Below are 21,987 nucleotides of genomic sequence, written 5' to 3' on the forward strand. Positions count from 1 at the left end.
AGTGACGTTGTTATCAGTCAGTGTCTGTACTCACTGAGCCATACAGATATACAGACATTTAGTTGTACAATCAAACACCTCTCCTAACAGGCACATCTGAGGCATCTCGCCCCCAGTTTAGCTTTATATACAGTTTTGAATCCATATACTTTACAAAGTGAGTGCTATAGGGAGGTGTCTCAGGCCAGCTTCGGGTAAACACATTATAGGAAGGAAGACACACGTCTGTTTCCATTGGCTTCTCTTAGCTCCAGCCCCAAACTTCATACCAATAGCCAGGCTGGGGGGGAGGGGACCAGAGGGGGGAGTTGGACTCTCAGTTGCTGGGTCTCTGCTTATAAGCTGCGGGTCTCTGGCTGCCTCTGTACTGTGACTGCTGCTTACAGGGGACCCAGCCATGTCCAAGCCCCTGACTGACCAGGAGAAGAGGAAGCAGATCAGCATCAGAGGCATCGTGGGGGTGGAGAATGTCGCTGAGCTGAAGAAGGGGTTTAACAGGCACCTCCACTTCACCTTGGTCAAGGACAGGAATGTCTCCACCACCCGGGACTATTACTTTGCCCTGGCCCACACTGTGCGGGATCACCTGGTGGGCAGGTGGATCAGAACCCAGCAGTACTACTATGAGAAGGACCCCAAGGTACAACCTGAGGGCCCAGGTGGGCTGTCTTCATTGCACTCTTACCTGCAGCCTCCTCCCTCCCAGCACTGGGAAGTCTGTCTCTCTCCTGCAGTCACTTTGTGGCTTAATAGTCTCTTTATCATGTAACTAACTCTAAGGCTTCCGTTAAGGAGAGGGGGGGGGGGGGGGGGGTGGGGGGCAGCCACAAACCCTGCTTTCTTTCTTTTAATTGTGTTTTTTAAGCTACATAGTATGATACAAATTAGCCTGTATAGCAAGGGCCACTAACAGGATAGGGTGTGGGTTTTTTTTTTTGTTTTTTTAAATATATCCCTGCTTCAGCACAGGTGGTTCAGTTATTGACTCCACCCTGTGCAGTGGAAGAAATGCATGATATTGTAAAATAGTAGTGTAGGACTTGCTGAAATGGGTCTAAGGACGCGCTTATAGTGCTGATGGCGCCGCCGCCCGAAAACAAATGTATTGTCCCCGCCACGTGCGCTTATAGTAAGCAACGGGGCGACGCGATTTTTTTTTTAAAGCCGGCAATATTTGATTTTTCAGGGGCTGTCCCCTCATTTGACAGCCCCTGAGCCAATCAATGGCCTGGTCGCCCGCGCCGCCGCCGCAAAATACAGCTTTCGCTAGCGACGATGGGTGACGTCGCGGGCGCTATACGCGCGGCCTAACTGTGATGTGGTGGGAGGCGTCAAATATTTTGGCCAAGGTATTGAACTAAATGAGCAATATCGCACTATATATATATATATATATATATATAATCTATCTATCTCGTCTGTTGCTCTTGAAACTTCAAACTAAAAATAACTTTCTGAGTGGCATTCTACATAAAGGGAAATTACTTTAACAAACTCCAAGGGAAGTCCCTTCCAGCTGCAGCATTAGCACCAACACCCAGTCAAGACCTAATGTAGGTGTGTGGGATCTTTGGGGCGTGGGGGAAAGGTTTGTTCCTCTGCACTGATTTTTACCTAACCTGTGGCAATGAAAGGTTGTGCCGGCCTGCTGCAAAAGAACTCCTCGTTGCATAATTCACAGCGTGGCTGGTAAATGAAGTAGTCTTAATGTTTAACAAGACGAATATGGCTGGGTTTGTTTACATTTGGAGCTGGTAAATACCCAGATCTACTAAATGGTGCTGTACCCACTTTTTAGTGTTGGATACGGCAAGGTGCAGCACACCTAGGCCACAAAGTCAGTGTCACGATTGGGGCGTAACCGTCACCTGCAATATCCTTTTTCAAAAGCCCTGGGGGACTCTGGCATTGTATATATGTATGCCTATGTCTTTATTTATATAGCGTTGCTCTTATACAGTACAAATACTGACTGTCTACTACTCTCTAAGTCTGTGTGCAACTCCAGGCCTCAAGGGCCACCAACAGGTCAGGTTTTCAGGATATCCCTGCTTCAGCACAGGGAAGCCTGATTGAGCCACCTGTGCTGAAGCAGGGATAACCTGACCTGTTGGTGGCCCTTGAGAAATGGAGTTGCCCACCCCTGCTCTAAGTTGCGGACTTTACTAGATCACGTTAAACATTAACGTAAAAGATGATATTTTTAACTGCGTAATTGATGCGGTTCATATAACTACCATTTATTCTCTTAAATGGGGAGGCGTGAACGATGAAGCGTTTCTCTGCCGCTGAGGTGTGCGTGACTCCTGGGTTATACTTTCCTAGTGCTGTTGAATACAGTTCTGTAGTTATTGCTGTGTATTAATTTGCAATCTCTCGGGCAGAGGTTCCTGTTTCTCTGCACATCTTGTATTCTGTCTGCCAACCACCCATCTCTATACAGAAACAATGTCAATGAAATATGTATGGCTAAAACAAAATGTTGTGATACCCTAACTCAAGCGCTACACCTGTAAATGTGTGACATACACGTGAACAAAACCAACTGTGATTAACAAGAGGTAAAAGCTGCCAAAGGTTTCCCACAAAGCAAATATCTCAATTTGCATACAGGACCAAGAAAATAAACGGAGGATACCTGGCGCTTAAAGAGTCACTGTGTCCTTTTGAAAACAGTCCAGTCTTTAAAGAGTGTCTCAAAGTCCAAAACTTGAAGTGGATTGCTGTAGTTTTTCTTCACTGCTGCAGCTCTTCAATACACCTGAAGTATCAATTTCAGGTGTATTGAAGAGCTGCAGCAGTGAAGAAAAACTACAGCAATCCACTTCAAGTTTTGGACTTTGAGACACTCTTTAAAGACTGGACTGTTTTCAAAAGGACACAGTGACTCTTTAAGCGCCAGGTATCCTCCGTTTATTTTCTTGAAATATGTATGGCTATTTTAATGGCTGACAGCCACTGAGGAATTTCAGTTCTGCTTGATTCTTGCACAAAGGTGTGTGCACGCGCGCTCTCTCGGCATGTCCTAATTGTTTTTTGTTTTTTTTGTTTTTTTTTAAATTGGATTTCCAAAGATTATTTTATTTATCATACCACTTGCATTATTTTGGCTCAGGGATCGTACAGTATAGCCCGAGGGGGGTGTGGTTTTTCGAATGCACGTTTAATCCTCTGTATTCTCATACCATGCTTAACCCTTTCACTCACACCTGTCAAATTGACTATTTTATTTAAACTAAATTGTAGCTGAATTTCACAAACGTGACAGTCTTCCCCCAATTATAATTAGAAGGTAAAGTACCTGCGGGTTTTGACATGGACTTTGTCCTTCACTGGAAGTATTGCTGATTCTGCAGCTGTCTACTTGTTTAGTAGAGGGGGCTTACCCTGTGCACGACAAGCTAATTACTGTTAATTTTATTCATTTAAAAAAAAAAAAAAATATTGCTGGGAGCTTGGCGTGTGTGTGTCCATATTTTTGCTGGGACAATGTCGTGCGTGCATGGCCAGCCAAAAACCGGAACGTTTGGATACGTTTTGGGACACGAGGACAAAAAAAGGGACAGTGCTGGCTAAACTGGGACGTTTAGTCGCCCTGCTATATATGCACTGTGACTACTATATATACTTGATTGTATTTAAAGAATCTTTTCCTGTTCCGGATACCCTGCACCTCTCTGAAAACAAACCCGTTTGTCCTGGCTTTGCAATGCGTTTCATACTGCTTTGGAAGGGTTAATATGCTACATTATAACAGACAATAAATGGGCACTTTCATCTAGTAAAAGGGCTATTTGGAGAAAAATGGTCTAAAATCCCTATTGACTTATCTTTCTCCTCCCCCTCCCCCTCTCTGCTTCAGCACAGGTGGCTCAGTGATTGACTGATCCACTGATTGAGCCACCTTAGCTATAGCAGTGAGGTCATTAACCTGACCTGTTGGTGGCCCTTCAGGACTGGAGTTGGCCATCTCTGCAGTAGAGTATGTACAGTAGTGCCCTGGTGCATAGACCCCGCATTATTCCTGGGCATTTAGACCACTTGTAGTGGGCACATTCAGCTTTGCATAGGGTTATGGTTCCCGATGTACAGCACATTCAACGTGTGGGGCTTTATTTGAATTTTACCTGAGGGACTTTGAGCTGGGAAATATATCCCATCTATATAGTTAGAACAGGTGTTATGAATGAGTTTAGTGTGGTTATTAACTTCCGTGTTGCTCTGACTACTTTTCAGAGAACCTACTACCTGTCTTTGGAATTCTACATGGGTCGAACACTGCAGAATACCATGATTAACCTGGGGCTGCAGAACGCCTGCGATGAAGCCATTTACCAGGTAAGGAATATATAGTCTATTTGAGAGCAGTTGGATTATGCAGGATGCCTCCATGATTATATTTTATGTATAGTGTAAGCACTGGCATTTGTTTCAACTTACTAAGCCTCCCCCTTCATGCAAGGTTTTCACGAATGTTGCACAGAACAGATATTACGTTTGCGTTCAGAATCTTAAGCGGCTGAACAGACTGAGTATGTGGAGGGAATATCAACTACGTTTTTGTTTTGATTTCCTGAAATGCTTAACATGCTCTTTGCCAAATGCCACATCACGATGGTTTGGGGGGAAAGGCAGCTTCCCTTCAGAAAGGAACGCCATTCCCTTCAGGGGAAGCCAGGGTTTCCTTGGCCTAATGGAAGGGGGGGGGGGGGGGGAATATATATTGTATTCCTGAAAATCAACAAATGTCTACATTCTCTCCCAAATGTGGAGCAAACGGTTTTCATAACCTCCCCTTGTTGATGTGTCCCAGGCCTCTGGCATTAGTTTGGTTAATTAAACATTTTAGCCACTATAAACGAGTGTGCCCCCTTTTGTCTGTGTTCTAGTTAAATGTTGATGGGGATCCAATTCTGACATTTCAGGCATAATGGAATTCCACAACAGTTTTCTTCTCTTCCCCCCTCTCCCTCTGCTTTCCCTCCCCAGTGCTGGGATACTTGCCAGGTTCCCTCCCCAGTGCTGGGATACTTGCCAGGTTCCCTCCCCAGTGCTGGGATACTTGCCAGGTTCCCTCCCCAGTGCTGGGATACTTGCCAGGTTAACGTTTTGTGTTCCTGATTCAGACGCCTGTGTCTGTGTTTTTTGTTTCTCCTCTTTCCTTTAACCAAATGTATATTTATTTAGCTTGGGTTGGACATAGAGGAGCTGGAGGAGATCGAAGAAGATGCTGGTCTTGGCAATGGCGGCCTGGGAAGACTTGCTGGTATGTAAATTTGGTTTTGAGTGTGTGTATACACACACACACACACACACACACTTTGTTACAGTTCTCTGCCCAGTTGTGCAACACCTGTTAACAAGTTCAACGTTCCAGATTTGCAAATTCTCTACAGTTTCTGCATCTGGTTGGAATAAAATCTAGAACCAGCTTGGTTTTTACAAACTCTCCTCCACTCTAGAAAAGAGACATTTATATGGTCATTGTAAGCCGCACCAATGGCAGACTTTGACTGTGAGACTGCAAGTAATGAGTGCTATGCACAGAGCTGTGTACCCAGGCAGTGGTGTGACCATGAATACATTTTATTGACACTGGTTAGATAATGTATTGGAAATCTTTTTAGCCAACGAGCTGTGCTGAGCCCAAATCTTATATTCCTTTTCTTAGCATGTTTTTTGGACTCCATGGCAACACTTGGACTTGCTGCGTATGGCTACGGTATCAGATATGAATATGGAATCTTTAATCAGAAGATCAGAGATGGATGGCAGGTACAGCCAATAAACCAGCATGGATCACCTTTGGCAATAACCTCTCGTCCTGCTGATAACCTCTCTGCAGTGACTATTTTAATCATAGTCTTTCACTTCCCCCCCCCCCTCCCTTCTAAATGCCATTTGATGATCTGAAGTGTATCTGCATGGTGGGGGGGGGGGGGGTGTAGCTTTAAACATGAACTTAGAAAAAAGTATCATAAACCCAACTAATTTAAGAAGATAAACTTGCTAATTTCTCCCATTCTGAGAGTCATCATTTCATAATTGGGTTTCTGACCTTGGTCTCTATGCTATAAAGCTGCTTCTAGTGCTGGGGAAGAGAACTGCTCTGTTCAATTGAATGGAACCAATGTTTTTTACAGCACTGGGAAGACCTCTGCATGGCAGATGGAATTGGGGCCTTTGTGCTCTAGAACCATTGCTGAGAAATGCTGTCAGGTCTGCTGGTGTTGGATGTTCTCAACAAGAAGAACCTAGAAAACGCAAGACTTAATCCCATCTGCGTCAGTAATAGAACCGCATAACCAGTACAGCATTGTCCTAAACATTGCTCGTCCAACATTGGGCACTCCACAATGTCACACTTTTGTGTAGCTGTTAGAACCGCACAGTTTGTCAGCAAGCGCACAAATATTTCACAAATCGATTAAAAACTCCTGTGATGCAGTAAAATAATTGTATAAATGCTTTTCCCGCTCACCTGTTACTGTGTGTTCGGATATTCATACGTATAGGAAACGCACTTGCAGCTTCAGGCGAGATAATTGACTTGCTGTGTAATTGGGCTTTAAGCTTACACAAGACACGGAGCACATTGTAATGCATTTCGGTGCAGCATATTTAGCAATGAACGGGCTGAAAACTGCCATTGATTTCTATGGTAGGCAGTTCCTTGCATATTGTCAAAGGAAACATTGAGAAACTCTAAACTGTAGATTTTGTGAAACTGTCCACAGTCCAGTTGCCCAAGAACTTCCTACTACACAATTCCTCGTGTGTGTGTGTGATTAAGCTATTTGTTAATCTGATTATTCGTGTGTGTGTCTCCTACAATAAGGTAAGTTTTAGAGTAGGGGGGTAACTTTAGTGGTTGGGGGGGGGGGGTGTAACAGGGTTTTAGGATAAGGGCTAAGGTTAAGGACTTGCCTTTGCACCAAAGCGGCCGGAGGCTGAGCGTCCCTGCGGCGAGATCACTTGCGGCTAAATGTCGTGGGAGATTTGGTCGTGATCAAATGAATTAGACCAGGAGTGATTGAACTCTCCCCCTGTGTCCACCTGCCTGCTCACCAACCCCCCCTCCCCCATGTTTGCCACTCCAGCGTCAAATGAGCCCGTGGCGTCAGTTGATGCCATGTCGCTGGGAGCCAAGGGAAGTTACAGAGGCCTCGTGTGGTCCCCCAGCATTTAATTTAAATGCCTTGGAAGAGCGCGGGACCTCTGTAACCGCCGCGCCCCTATCCTAGAGCGCTGCAGAGATGGATTTAGTACAGTGTGCGACGCATGTCTCCCGGCCTCCCTGACCTGTGTTCTGTGTTCCTTTTCACTTGGACCTTGCACCGCTTCTAGCTTAATTGCAATGTAATCCTGGTCTCTAATCGAGTCCTGCCCGGGTGTGTAGTGCTGTACAGATGCAATGCTTGCAAGTAGATTCTTCGTAGGGATGTCCGCATTAGGAAAGGGGCATGTTTGAACCAGACTAGTTTGGCATTGAAGTGACAAATGAACATATCACGTGTGAGCGCATTCATGTCTCGGACAGGTCGGCAATGCTGCGTTCCCCCATTATCTCCTAGCATACAGTTATTTCACTGCAGTGAGGGATTCTGGGTAATGACATGCAAATGCGCACAATGTCACCTTTTTTTTTTATTGTTTCAAATTAATTTGCACATGGAACGCTATAAACTTGGGCCTGCCGCATTACACAGCTTTTCAGCATGGACTTGGTTGAAGTGCAGAGAAAGTAAACCTCCTCACAGACAGCTGTTTCGACTTTTCAGTGTGAGGCTGGTTATACTGGCTTTGCAATTTGAAGCTGGGATACATTTCAACTGCACCTTTTTAAAGTGGCTAAACGTGTCCAGTCTTAAATACCAGCTTCCCCCACAGCAGCCGACAAGATTTCCCTCCATTTAGATGAATGGAAGAGTGCTTCCTCTTCCTTCCATCCCGCTATTGCACCCAGAGTAATGTCTTTTTGTCGGATATCTGGTGGCGATCATGGATAGTTTTCACCTTACATTCTACGTTTGCCAACAAGCGACGTCTTGGCAAACGGGGGTGTGCGAGTTCCAGCGTCTATGTATTACCTCTATGTCCGCAGGTAGAGGAAGCTGATGACTGGCTGAGGCATGGAAACCCTTGGGAGAAGGCGCGTCCAGAATACATGCTGCCTGTCCACTTCTATGGGAAAGTGGAGTGCACAAAGGCTGGCATCAAATGGGTGGACACCCAGGTACTTTGCATGTCTGCGGAGATTTGCAGGTTAACGTTCTAGTTGTCTGTGTTGGTCCTAGAGATTTGTAGATGCATTGTAGGTTGTCCCCTCTTTAGGGGTAACGTATAGAGCTATAATGTTTTCTATAAAGAACATGCTGAGTTTAGAAACTCTTTACTGCTGGATTGCCAACATGTTCTTCAACTTGACCAAAACCATGTCACAAACTCTGGAACCAAACTGGATCAGTACTCAAAAATAATAATGGTGAGAGGCTTGCGGTTTGCTTTTGGTCTCACTAAGTTTCCTCTTTAATGTATCAAAAAATCAGCACACACAGGGAAAGTAAATGTTGGCAGACACACAATGTTGTGTATGTGCACAATAGAGCAACGTTGCAAGGCCTCTTGGCCCCTTCATCAGGCTGGTATCAAAAAATCGGCAATACAAACAAAAACAGCACATTAAAAGAGTAACTTTGAGACCAAAAGCAAGACGGAAGATTATTATTATGTGCTGATCACTTTAGTTTTTGTATAATTGTATGCAGGATCATAGCACCTCAAGCTGAATTATATTAGACCAGTGAGTGCTAATTTGAGCCTGGAACAAGTAATGATTTCTTGTTCATATTCCAGGTTGTCCTTGCCATGCCGTATGATACTCCAGTCCCCGGGTACATGAATAACACTGTAAACACGATGAGACTTTGGTCTGCCAAAGCACCTAATGACTTCAATCTCCAAGACTGTGAGTAATATCCCAAAAGGAACATGTCTTCAAAAGGCAACACCTTTGTATAATACATGTGTAAGGTTATGGTGACCAAAAAACATCTCCCACACAAGGCGGAAAATCCCAAGTTCATGTCTCGCATAAGCTCAAATGTGCCCCAAGTACGTCTGTATCCTGTGAGTGATGTGCAGGTTGTTGCTATGAAATTAAGTTTGGAAGGAAAATCCACACTAGATACAGCCCTCTCTCGTGTCTCGAGGTAAACGGTTTACTTTAAATCGGCAGTGCCTTCTTGGATGAGTGAGCTGATGACAGTGGCATGTTCAAGTTAGTGTGTGTGTGTGTGTGTGTGTAAACACTTTACTTGGACATGTAAAAGTTCACATAATACACACATGCTTTATGGTGATTAATTGTTCTTTCTGATCTGCCCTTTGTAATTCACCAGAAAAGTTATTTTTCATCTGCCCCAAATAATTATGGTGCTGATTACTAGTCAACAGATGGTTTGCGGGCTCTCCACTTTCAATAGAAAACGCTGTTTTTATTTTACATACAGAAAAAAAAAAAGTTTTTTTTTTCCGTCCATGAAGGTCTGCATGGCCAAAACGTTGGGACTTATTTAAAGTGTGTGTCCTCCTCCCACGCTTTTTTTTTTTTAATAAAGGATTTTAATTATTTCTACGGAACCAATTAAAGGGGTTTACCTCTGACCTGCCATAGTTCACACTGCTGAGATTGCATCTTTTCTCCCCAGTTAATGTTGGAGATTACATCGAGGCTGTGCTGGACCGGAACTTGGCGGAGAACATCTCGCGTGTCCTCTACCCCAATGATAATGTAAGTCGGCCCCATACTGTGTGTTCATAATTCGTCATTGTATTTCCTCAGGATTGACCATTTGTATGAACTGTCCTAAGCAAATAGAATATACTACAGTCTAGTCGGACTGTCATATGCTCATCGGAAACTCCAGTCCTCAAGGGCCACCAACACATCAGGTTCTAAGAATATCCCTGCTTCAGCACAGGTGGCTCAGTCGAAGACCTGTTGGTGGCCCTTGAGGAGTGGCGTTGGCCCACCCCTGCCGTAGGACAGCTCGGGTTGCACTCTTCTTGCTCGGAACGCATGCTGGGTTTCTGTGCTGCTTCTCCGTATTCATTTCTGTAACTTTCTCCCCAGTTTTTCGAAGGGAAAGAGTTGCGTCTGAAGCAGGAGTACTTCGTGGTGGCCGCTTCCCTGCAGGACATCATTCGGCGCTTCAAAGCATCAAGTTTCGGTTCCCGGGACAGTGTCCGGACTGGATTTGAGGCCTTCCCTGAGAAGGTACAGCCTGTAGTTTGGAGATGGGACACTTGGCTTTTACAACCGCTTCTGCATTTGTCTATGGGATTACAATGTTTCCGTGGTTATGCAGTAGGCTCGTGTTTATGGTGTGCTGTATGTGACTGCTTGCTATAGTGGTTTTGCCCTCACAAACCTGTCTTAGTGAGGAAGCACAAATCAGAATGCTGTCTGTGGGCTCTAGTCCAGGACAGGGCTGTAGTAGTGTGAATTCTGGCTACTAAATATCCTCTACCTTCAGAATACTGATGCCGGATTACCAGGTCTATGTACCAGGGTAGGCGTCGGCAGTAAGGGTAAAGGCCTGCCATTTATCATTATGGTACTGCCTAGTCTAGCCCCTGGGAACGACTCGCCTGGTTAATTGCCCTAACACTTCAGGAATTGTGCCTCCGCTAAGGCAAAACGCCCAGGGTCCTCAAGACAAATGCATATACACCAGTAGCATACAGACTGTAAATAGTTAAAACGTTCCTGGCGCTCCCCATACTTTCTACCGTCCTACACCAGCCAGCTCGTAACCCACAACTGAGTAGAGGCCCGTGCACCATACATCTGCAGTTTGAGTGTCGGTGGCACTCTCGTAAAATAAAATGTAACATGGTATGATGCGTTTTTTTTTTTTACCCCCCCCCCCTAATCTATGCAGGTAGCGATACAGCTCAACGATACTCACCCTGCTCTGGGGATTCCTGAATTGATGAGGATTTTTGTGGACATTGAGAGACTTCCCTGGGAAAAGGTAAACAAATCAGTTCTGGTCAAGTCCTTTTCGGTACTTTATTGACACAGTTCTTGAATAATTGCTGTGTGCCCCTAGAGACTAAGCCACCTGTGCTGAAGGGATATCCTTAAAACCTGACCTGTTGGTGTCACATAAGGACTGGATTTGGCCACATCTGGCCATTGTATAATCCTTTTTGTTACAGGTCTTGAATGAGGGTTTGGGATGACATTGTATTGCTGCATTTCATTCTGTAAGTCCTTCCCCATTTGGTTTCTGCATTTCATTCAGTTTTGCAATTTAAAACGGGAAGTTGGTTTTGTGCAGCAATCCACGTTTTGAGGCTTCTTTCCTGCCCACAAACATGGTGGAATATTACTGCTCACACGTCCTTGTGTATACAGGCCATATACAGTTGGTGCCCTTTAGACCCTTTTATTTATTGTTTGGGGCCACTATGGACAGACATGAAACAGAACAAACAGCGCTCTCTGGCAGGCACGGAGTACTTTGTACTAGCGAGGACTACAGCGGCTTGGGAGTATATAGAAATACCCTCATCTCAAACTAAAGCCTTTCATAGTCACAGTGAGGCAATCTGCTTTATTATTGCAGCTGCAGCACATTGCAGTTTCTGTTCAGAGCCCCTTGAAAATAAACCTTTAACTTTGTTGTACTCCCTCAGCCCAAAGCCAGACTTGTTATCAGCATGTCGCCTATCTCAGGGGTGGCCAGCTGCTGCTGTTGGCGGCCCTTGAGGGCTGAATTTGGCCAGCCCTGGCTTAACTTGTCACTTTGTCCAGAGCTCCAAGCATTCCTCTGTAAGGGTCAATATACTCTGCATGCTTTCATACAATATAAAGGGAGCCATGCAAGGTGCCTTTATAACGAATGTGATATCCCCACGCCAATCTTCCTATGTTACAATTTCACTTCACATCATTTTACCCCGCCAGGGACACAGACTGCAAAAGGGGTTCATCTTAAAACCAACGTGTAATTAACATATTGTATCTAATCCTAATGGTTTTTATTGTTTATTCCTCAGGCCTGGGAAATCACCAAGAGGACCTTTGCTTACACAAACCACACTGTCCTGCCCGAGGCGCTGGAGCGCTGGCCTGTGGACCTTATAGAGAAACTGCTGCCCAGGCACCTTCAGATCATCTATGAAATAAACCAGAGGCATTTAAATGTAAGTGAGTCTTCTAATACGGGAGAGGCTCTGATGCACAGTGATGCAACGCTGCATGCAGCCTCGCGCCTCCTCCTGCAAACCTGCATGCTCTGTTCTACAGAAGTAGAAACTGTCATTCTGCGTGGGAGTCGGTTGGAAGCAGATATTTTAAAACTGAAAATAAACTGTAGGAACCAGGGGGAGGGCGGGAGTTCATAAGCCGGTTTTACTTGCTTCCACAAAATAGTGCAGAAACTGGTGACATGTTGAGCCCCTATCTTTACAAACCTCACTGCAACAAAACCTGTGCATCCTTAATAATCATCATTGTTCTTGTATAGCGCTGCTAGTTTTACGTAGCGCTTTACAGAGATTTTTTTGCAGACACAGTCCCTGCCCTGTGGAGCTTACAATCTGTTTTTGGTGCCTGAGGCACAGGGAGATAAAGTGACTTGCCCAAGGTCACAAGGAACCGACACCAGGCATTGAACCAGGTTCCCCTGCTTGAAAATCGGTGCCAGTCAGTGTCTTTACTCACTGAGCCGCTCCTTTTTCTTAAGAATAGGTGTGCCGAGCTGGAAAGGAATTTATTTCCTTTATGAGACAGAATTGGATAATGTCATTGGGGTTATTGTTTGCCTTTCTCTGGATCAATATACTGTAAATACAAATATAGGATAAGTATCAGTCTACATTTAAAGCTGCAGACCATGCAATATCCTACAGTACATGTGTTTATTTTTTAAATCCGTTCTGTACTATGAGAAAATGCTTATCGTTCAGTTGTTTAAAGCGGCAGGATTTTTATTTTTTTAATGTATTATGTAACAAGCCTATTGTTTCTATAGCAACCATTTACAAAGTCACAGAAACAGTACTAAGTACATACTCCCCTGCAGTCATTTAGTGAACCCCAAGCCGAATCTTTGCCGATCGATCGCAGGAGAACCGATCCATCGGCAACTTGGCTAATTACTTATCACTGTGTGGATTGTATTGATGCACATATTAATTGGGCTTGGACTGCAGCTTAGACATGGGTTGAACTCCACGATGTAACCATGACATTTAATAGTATAAAGCATTTTCTATAATGTCCATGTTTACATCTACAAAGCAAGTAATTATCGAACACGCTTGACTTCTAACCATCAATTTACTCACTGGAGGAAGACGACGGAATAACCGTAACATTTGTTGCATTCATTGGAACTGGTCGTGTGAATATATTCCGTTTCTCTGCCTGCTTTGCGCCCACGCAGGGCGTTCCCAAGGTCAGAGCTGATTCCTAAAGAGATTGGGCTATATTTGCCATACGGTGTTTTCAGGCTTTTACCGGTGGCCGTACGACTTGGCAAATATTGGCCTCATTGTTTTAGTTGTGGATATTTTACCAGGTCAGGGACACGGCAACCGTGTGCTTTTATATGCAGTAGAAGGGGGATAATACCTGCCATTTACATCATTAATGACCTCATTTGCAAAATGTCATCGTATGTATCAAAGTGCCATTTATCTTCCAGCCTCATTACTGTACAAGTAACGCTCCTGCATGTGCTCATTTCCCTCCCTCTCCCCTTGTAACGTATTCTATTTTTAATTTTATTTTAATCCTTTTCCCCCATAACCTCCTGCAGCAAATCTCCGCCCTTTTCCCTGAAGACCACGACCGGTTGAGGAGGATGTCCCTAATTGAAGAAGATGGGGGGAAGAGAATTAACATGGCTCATCTGTGCATCGTTGGCTCGCACGCAGTTAATGGCGTGGCTAGGATTCATTCAGACATCGTCAAAAACAAAGTGTGAGTGAGATGAATGGTATAAATGAGCCGAATCCTAATGTGTTTTTTATAAATGGACCATTTGCTTTACAGCAGGGCTCATACAATGTATCACACGCTTGGGCCATAACACAGCTTGGTAAAAATGGGCCAAAGATGCCTTGCGTTGCTAGAAGCCCCCACCATGGTCCATTCAAGGGAATGGAATGCAAAAACCTGTATCATTTCGACAAAAGGGTTGATTTTTAAATTGGTCACAGTTGAAGGTAAACGAGAAACCATGATCAAATTGGTAGGGAGAAAAAACCCCAGGTGATACAATAAACTGTTTCCAAGAATAAATCAAAGGCATACTAATGGTATTCTCCTTACAACCAGCTGCCTGACTTAAAACCTCCGCCGTAAGGGGTATAACGGCTTTGTATTACTTGGTAAATGTTTTTTTGTTTTGATTCAAACATCAATTACTATATTGTGTTTAATATACACGTCAACTGTTATTTGTGTGATTAGGCCCCATGTTTATTTTCAAAGTATCTCTAAGAATTAAAACTGTATGTGTAGCTGAACACACTGATGGATATTGTATACCTTGCCATGTTTCCGTATGACTCCAATCCTTGAGACGCCCAGAACAGTAATGCAATTCTGTATGTTGTAGGTTTAAAGATTTCAGTGACCTAGAACCCGATAAGTTCCAGAACAAGACAAATGGCATCACTCCCAGGCGCTGGCTCTTGCTGTGTAACCCTGGCCTTGCCGAGCTGATTGCGGAGGTGAGAATGTGTTTACGAAACTCGGGATTCAGTGTGGAAATTGGGCGATTGTGTTTTTTTTTGCTTTCAGCCTTTTTGTGCACCCCTAGACATACAGAATATCCAAATTCACCTACAATACCACTTCATAAACAGTGATGGTTTGGGCATCTAAAGAAAGCAAAGCCACATTTAAAAAAAAAAATTTTGGTGCAGGGATACGCTTCCTAAATATCTACACGTGGAATTTGTGTTGCGGTGAGGGTAGGGTTACTGCTGCGTATACGCCACAGGAAAGAAACTGCTGTTCAAGTTTGTATAGATGTTGGCCGTTTAATGTTCTAGGCTTGTGTTGGCTTCTCTTTACGAATAGTCACATTTCTCCCGTCCACCTCGCACCAAATCTAACCCCGTTGCTCGATTCCACCAGTGATTCGATGTAGGTCGGTATTGACTTGTAGTGTGCAGAGCTTTCCCAGCCTCATAGCTTTCTGAAACTGTATTGTCCTGTACGAAGGGATGAAACCTATTGCTGTTCATGCCTATAAAGTTCTACCTCTGCAAACTGTATTTAGTGTACAGTATCATCTACTTTGACTGTGTAGAGAACATTGTTTTGGACATATTCTGGTTGACACTGACAATTCTGGTTTTAACTTGAGGCGTTTTTAAAGTCTCTTTCAAAGGGGTAGAACTTGCTCAATATTTGCTTTTTGTTTTTTTACAGAAAATAGGGGAGGATTATGTGAAAGATCTGAGTCAGCTGAGCAAGCTGAAGAAACTGGTCAACGATGACCTTTTTATTAGAGACGTCTCCAAAGTGAAGGAGGTAAGTGCGGGTTCTCTGTGCTGGGTGTCGGTTATTTAACATGCGTGCAGCTCCCACCATGTTGCTGCTTTTACTGTTCCACCAGGAGAACAAGCTCAAGTTTGCACAGTTCCTGGAGAAGGAATACAAGGTGAAGATCAACGCGGCTTCCATGTTTGATGTGCAGGTGAAGCGGATACACGAGTATAAGCGTCAGCTGCTGAACTGCCTCCATATCGTCACCATGTACAACCGTAAGGGGCACTGCCGTTATTGTACAAGGCTGGGAACCTGGTTTTAACACTGGTATACAATGCAGAATAAGGGGTAGCCAACGACAGTGCTAAAGGGCCACCAACAGGTCAGGTTTTCAGGATATCCCTGCTTCAGCACAGTCTTTGAATAAGCCACCTGTGCTGAAGCAGGGATATCCTGAAAACCTGACCTGGTAGTGGCCCTTGAGGACTGGCGTTGGCTTACCTCATTGCTAGAAATTAAGGGGGTTTTTTTTCCTGTGGAGATTAGTGTCATTTTACCATATTTATACTTCCATGTATAGTACAAAGATGAAATATCGAAAGCGATTTTTTAAAGATGTATGGATCATTGGAATTCTTCAAAGACAAGTTGGTAAAAATAGCTTGGCTTTCCCATCATTAAATGGTTCCTTATTGTAATACATTTACAATATATCAGTGACCTGATTGTGCTGTGACCTTTGCTAACATTTTTACACAAGGTAAAGGGTATAGACAGGACTATATATAGGGCTAAAGGTTAATAATGAAGGAGAGTATCATATAGTTGTCATGCAACGGGACCAAAGAGGGACCCTTAATCCCTCAACAGTAACCACACAAAACCCAACACGTTCCCTGCACGAGATTCATGAATCAAAGCAAAAGTATGTAAATAAAATCCTGTTTTACTGATGTAAAATATCCAAGTTAAGTGTGTCCTAGTCCTAATTATCATCTAAAATAGATGAGGAGGGAGCAAGGGGAAAAAATGACGGAACACAATATATGGAACTGCCAGAGAGGGGGAGGGAGAGGACAATGTTTTGGGGGGTGAGCCCCTTCTGCCCCATTACCACAGGGCAAACATCCGTGGTACTTCCCTGTGTGCCCTCAGTTCAATCCTCCCTCTATATAAACAAAGTGTAGGTGCCAACGGCTTAAGGCTCCAACTGGCGCTGTTCCAAAGTGCTAGATAAGGAATCAGCCAAAGCGAACGCTCTAGAGAAACCGGAGTCCTGTGCAAGGAATATCCTCGGTGTATAGTGATCCCCAACCCCCCGTTCTAATGTCCAACGGGAACGTAGTAAATCTGCGGAGGACAACGCCTGACATTTGCCATCATTTGTTTCAGGCATCAAGAAAGATCCCACGAAGGAATGTGTGCCCCGGACCATTATAATTGGAGGAAAAGTAAGTCTGACCCGTGTAAATACAAAGCCCTTTCTTTTCCAACCTTGGTATATAAAATCTTTGCATAGTCTGTGGTCTTCCCTGTGACCATTTCATCTGGCAGAAGAAAATCCTTTTTAAATATGGGTTTACAAACTTTGTTTTAAATGTACCTTTCGCTTGTGGCACATCCATTACCTAGTGCAGATTTCAGCTTTTCTTTTTTTTTTTTTTGTTTTTTTGTTAAGGAATCCTAAAAATTGTGAAATTCTGGGGAACCCTAATCTACTCCCCACTGATTGGTCCCAATGGCCACTGCAATGTCCCAACTCCCCCTCCCATTGGCTGTGGAACCCTTGAGGGTGCCCGCGGAACCCCAGTTGAAAATCTCCGACTTACTGAAACATTTAGCACACTTTCAGATATTGTCCTTTGAATATTGCAATCACACTTGCTCTGCAGATCTGTAGTTTGGAGCCTAGAATATATATGCTCTGAATTCTAGCACGTCTGTAGAAGTATAGGTTTGCTGACCATACAAACCTACATTTATAATCGTTTTTGTATATGGGGAAGACAGGAGATGGGTGTCTTATTTTTATCCCAAAAGTGTGTTTGGGAAAATGTAACACATTTAAACTCTTTAAGGCTGCTCCAGGATATCACATGGCAAAGATGATAATCAGACTTATCACTGCTGTTGGAGAAGTTGTGAACAATGACCCTTCCGTGGGAAACAAGCTGAAGGTCATTTACTTGGAGAACTACAGAGTGTCACTGGCTGAAAAAGGTTTGTCTGTTTCCAAGGGTTCTATGCTTTATGTAATGGGAACTGGAACCTGAACCTTGCTATCCAGAGACAGAATCTCTGCTAAGGAGACTAGGAAAGGCGAGATGAGCTTGCGTTTCGTGCAGTAACTACATTCACTATCTGATGCCAAAACTTCCAACAGTCCGTGCAGTATCTCAGGGGTTTCATCCTTACCCGATTTGTTCCACTTTATCAGTAGTCTCAGTAAGACCCTGTCCATGATAAGTGACATAGTAACCACCCCTTCCTAATAATGAATTGGAGAGATGCTCCTGTGCACCAGCATATCTGAACCCTAAAACTTGGGCTTCTATACAATGGGTTGATGTCCTTATTGCCTCCGTGAATGGGGCATAACACTCGGCTAATGAGGTGTTGGGGACTTTTGCAGCACACTGAACACGAGGCCCCTTATGTTTAACATGCAGATGTAAAGGGTCTAACCCTGAACATTGAAACGAGCACATATTGCCTCTTCCGGCTGTAACCTGACAAATGACGTCTTGTGCGTCAGTTAACGGCAGTGTGTGTTCTGCAGAATTGCTGCCCGTCTATAATTTTAAAGTTCTATGGAAATGTGTACTTGTAATTATGTCCAGCTTTCATTTTCTGAACTAGTTTTAGCAGTCGTCCTGGAGAAGAGCTGATTCTTTTATAGCTTCGTAAACTTTGTGTGTGTGGAACGTTAGTATTTTGTAGATGGGGCCCTGGGGGACAGCGCTTTCAAAGCCTCCATAGGTTTCTTTAGAGGCAATCCAAGGTGGCATTATATTATTGCAGGGGGTCTCCAGAGCTGAACCCCGTTCATTTCAGCTCTGGGGACCCCCTGCTTCCAGATTCTTACTTGCGAATTAGGTGCCGGTAGCAGCTCTCCTCTGCTACCAGGGTTCACCATATGTCCGCTGTTCAAAGATTTCACGTCCTGCGAGCCAATAGGAAGCAGTGATGTCATTGGGGCAGCTTCCTATTGGCCCATGTGACATGGGAGCTTCAAACCTGAAAGACCAGCTTGCGAAGCCAGAGCACCCCCTGTGGAGGTAAGTATCTCTGAAAGCAGGGGGTCCCCGGAGCTGAAATTAACGGGGTTCAGCTCCGGAGCCACCCTGCTTCAAATAAATATGTATGTAGTTTTGTAATCCTTGGATTGCTCCTCTTTTTAAGCGGTCTGGGAATTTAAAGTACATCAGAATTGACGATCAAACTTGTTGAATGCAAAAAGCCATAACCGTGTTCGTGAGCAGAAAATCTACTGTACAACATGCAACAAACGGTTAATGTAATGGCCCCAAAAATGTGCTTGGCCTGCTGCTGCCTCTTGACTTTCTGGTTTATAACTGGAATGTGTTGTGTTGGCAGTGATTCCAGCGACCGACCTGTCTGAACAGATCTCCACTGCCGGCACTGAGGCATCTGGCACCGGGAACATGAAGTTCATGCTGAATGGAGCTCTGACCATTGGCACCATGGATGGTGCCAACGTTGAGATGGCCGAGGAGGCGGGAGAAGAGAACCTGTTTATCTTTGGCATGAGAGTAGACGATGTTGCAGAAATGGACAAGAAGGGGTAAGACTTGGTCCATGAGGTTTACAATTTTGGTCTTTACATCTAATGTCTTGGCCATTCCGAGGACCGGAAGCGTTCTCAGCTAGTAGTATGGGAGGATGTGAAGTCTGAACAACAGACACCCATATTGTCTGTATTGACACTAACTGCATAGCTAGCACCTAAATCGTAACTCTAGGTCAGCATACGAAGGGGCCATTGATAAGAATGTTGGGCAGACAGGATGGCATAGCGGGTTTTGAGAGGGAGTCCGTGAATGAGGTATAAAAGTTTTATCTGTATGTATTGAAATCTGAACTGCTGCATAGTTGGTGATACCAACAGAAACTGCAGCTCTCCAATCATAACGGAGTGTGCTTGTGAAGACCTAATATGATGCATATTGCTTTCTAATGTCTCTGGATAAACTATTGGAACAAGAACCGGTCCGTGGAATTCTTGACTGAGGTGGAAGCGCCTATTTTGGGTGTGTAGCAATGGTATACAGGCCAACAGCTTCATCAGAGGGCATGTGCTTATTTTGCCCATTACCTTGATCAGGAAGTATCAGAGGGTAAAAAGGTCATCGCATTTTAAAGATGCATAAATGAAAGCTACTTTTTATTCTTTGTCCCCCCAGGTACAATGCTCAGGAGTATTACGAAAAGCTCCCGGAATTAAAGCAGGTTATTGATCAGATAAAAAGTGGCTTTTTCTCACCTCAGCAGCCAGATCTCTTTAAAGATGTAACAGACATGCTCTTCTACAATGACAGGTAGGTGCATGGTACAGTGTCTATTACACAAGTCCTTGGCAGTACATGTCGCTACCTTTCCATGTAGTATTAATACCCAGGTAGCTTGTCATTCATCTAATGTGCACATGTGTTTTTGCTTCTCAGGTTTAAAGTCTTTGCAGACTATGAAGCCTATATAAAGAGCCAAGAGAAAGTCAGCCAGCTATACAAGGTGAGCGATAACCAGCGTAACATATATATTAGTTATTTCCAAATTATTTACCGAAATTTGACTATTTTGAAGTGGCAGAACCGGCTGCATTGCAGTTTTTAATTTTTTTTAATTTTTTATTTTTTTTAATTGCAAGTGGGTTGTGTGTGGTGTGGAAAATATATATTTTTTTTTCTTTTTTTTCTTTCTGCTTTGGGGACCCCCCCTGCTTCGAGATGCTTACCTCCTGTAAGGGGTGATAGTATCTCAGTCATTTTTAAATGTCCCGGTCATGCTGGCCAATAGGAAGCCGCAATGGGTGATGTCACACCTTCCTATAGGCCTGCGGGACATTTAAAGCCGCCATTAGTTTAGGCACACAGTTACCTGGCTGCACCCCCAACGTAGGTAAGTATATCTGGAAGAAGGGGTCTCCAGAACTGAAATGTAACACTGTTCAGCTCTGGAGACTCCGTTTCAATCCTTGTAATTACAAATGTAAACGTAATGCAACTGGTCCTGCAGCTTTTAATCTGAACACTATGTTCTGACCACTCGACTTAGTTTATGGTGCAAACTTCTACAATACAAACTGACGATAACGCTACCACTCTATTGGGTGGCATATACACCCATTATTGGTGTAAAACTGCAAACCAAACACACCTTTCCTAACGCCTTCCCATTGTATGTTTTCCAATTCAAAACGGTTCTAGTAAAAAAAGCAAAGCCTTGAAATATAAAGCGCTCTACACCAATCAGTCCAATTACTGAGCAGCGTGCGGTTTTATCTCCTAGAACCCAAAGGAATGGACCAAAGTTGTCATCAAGAACATAGCCGCCTCTGGGAAGTTTTCCAGTGACCGGACCATTAAGGAGTACGCCAGGGATATCTGGAACGTGGAACCGTCTGACTTGAAGATCCCTCCACCGAACGAACCAAGGGACGTGGCTGATGCTGATGATGCTAATGCGACAGCTGGGAAAACGAAGGTCTCGGCTCCAGTTCGACGCGCATAGAAGCAGCTATACATGCACTGATGCACTTAAACACCTTCATTTAGTAGAGTTGCGATCTAAAGGTTTTGAGCTTAAAAACTAAACATGGGAACAAATACTTGTTTTTTTTTTTTTTTTGTGTGTGCGATTTCCGTACCTATTTCCTTGACGTGTCAAAGATTACTGCACCTTGTATGCGCGTGGAGGTAGTAACGCGTTTATATGGAAAGATCATTCCTCTTTTTTTTTTTTTTTTTTTCCTTAGAAGGGACCATCTTTTGATGATGCTTAACACTTTATGTACCAAAACATACATTGTGCTTTATATGTCCTAGAACAGATCTTGCTCCTAGACAGAAGTTGTAATCTGTTCATTTGTAACGTTTATACTGTAGCTTCTTTAACACAAAAATAAAGAAATAAATCTAACTTTTTTTTTCCATGTTGGATTGTGCATTTTATACTGGATGGGAGAAAACATTAGCCATGATCCCCAAATGTTTGATTCTGAAAAGGAGATTACACCCAGAGAGTTTGAAACCTGAGAAACGTTCTGAAAGGTGTACAATTTGTTTCCCTTTCTAGAACAGTGTCTAATTGCTCCATTAACCCCAATCTCAGCCAAACATGTTTCATTTTCCTTTACCTATGCCGCTGATAACAATTTCAGGATTACACGTGTAAAGTAATTGCTGCATTGTCCTAAAGTATACTTTTTTTTTTTTTTTTTTTTTTTT

The 21,987-nt window shown here is 43.8% G+C and overlaps 1 protein-coding gene across 1 annotated transcript; it reads left to right on the forward strand.

The window, feature by feature from the left end:
- The first annotated feature begins 303 nt into the window (after nt 1–303).
- On the forward strand, nt 304–21,690 carry PYGL (glycogen phosphorylase L). Its single transcript, XM_075613828.1, has 20 exons — nt 304–640; nt 4,237–4,338; nt 5,188–5,266; nt 5,672–5,775; nt 8,105–8,236; nt 8,857–8,968; nt 9,711–9,793; nt 10,136–10,279; nt 10,947–11,039; nt 12,070–12,216; nt 13,836–13,999; nt 14,640–14,754; nt 15,461–15,562; nt 15,648–15,795; nt 16,913–16,971; nt 17,599–17,740; nt 19,118–19,325; nt 19,945–20,079; nt 20,206–20,272; nt 21,050–21,690. The coding sequence occupies exons 1-20, from the start codon at nt 398–400 to the stop codon at nt 21,269–21,271; spliced, it is 2,601 nt and encodes an 866-aa protein (XP_075469943.1). The 5' UTR covers nt 304–397; the 3' UTR covers nt 21,272–21,690.
- The last annotated feature ends 297 nt before the right edge of the window (nt 21,691–21,987 follow it).

Source organism: Ascaphus truei, chromosome 9 (genome assembly GCF_040206685.1).
Source record: "Ascaphus truei isolate aAscTru1 chromosome 9, aAscTru1.hap1, whole genome shotgun sequence".
Classification (NCBI taxonomy): Eukaryota; Metazoa; Chordata; class Amphibia; order Anura; family Ascaphidae; genus Ascaphus; species Ascaphus truei.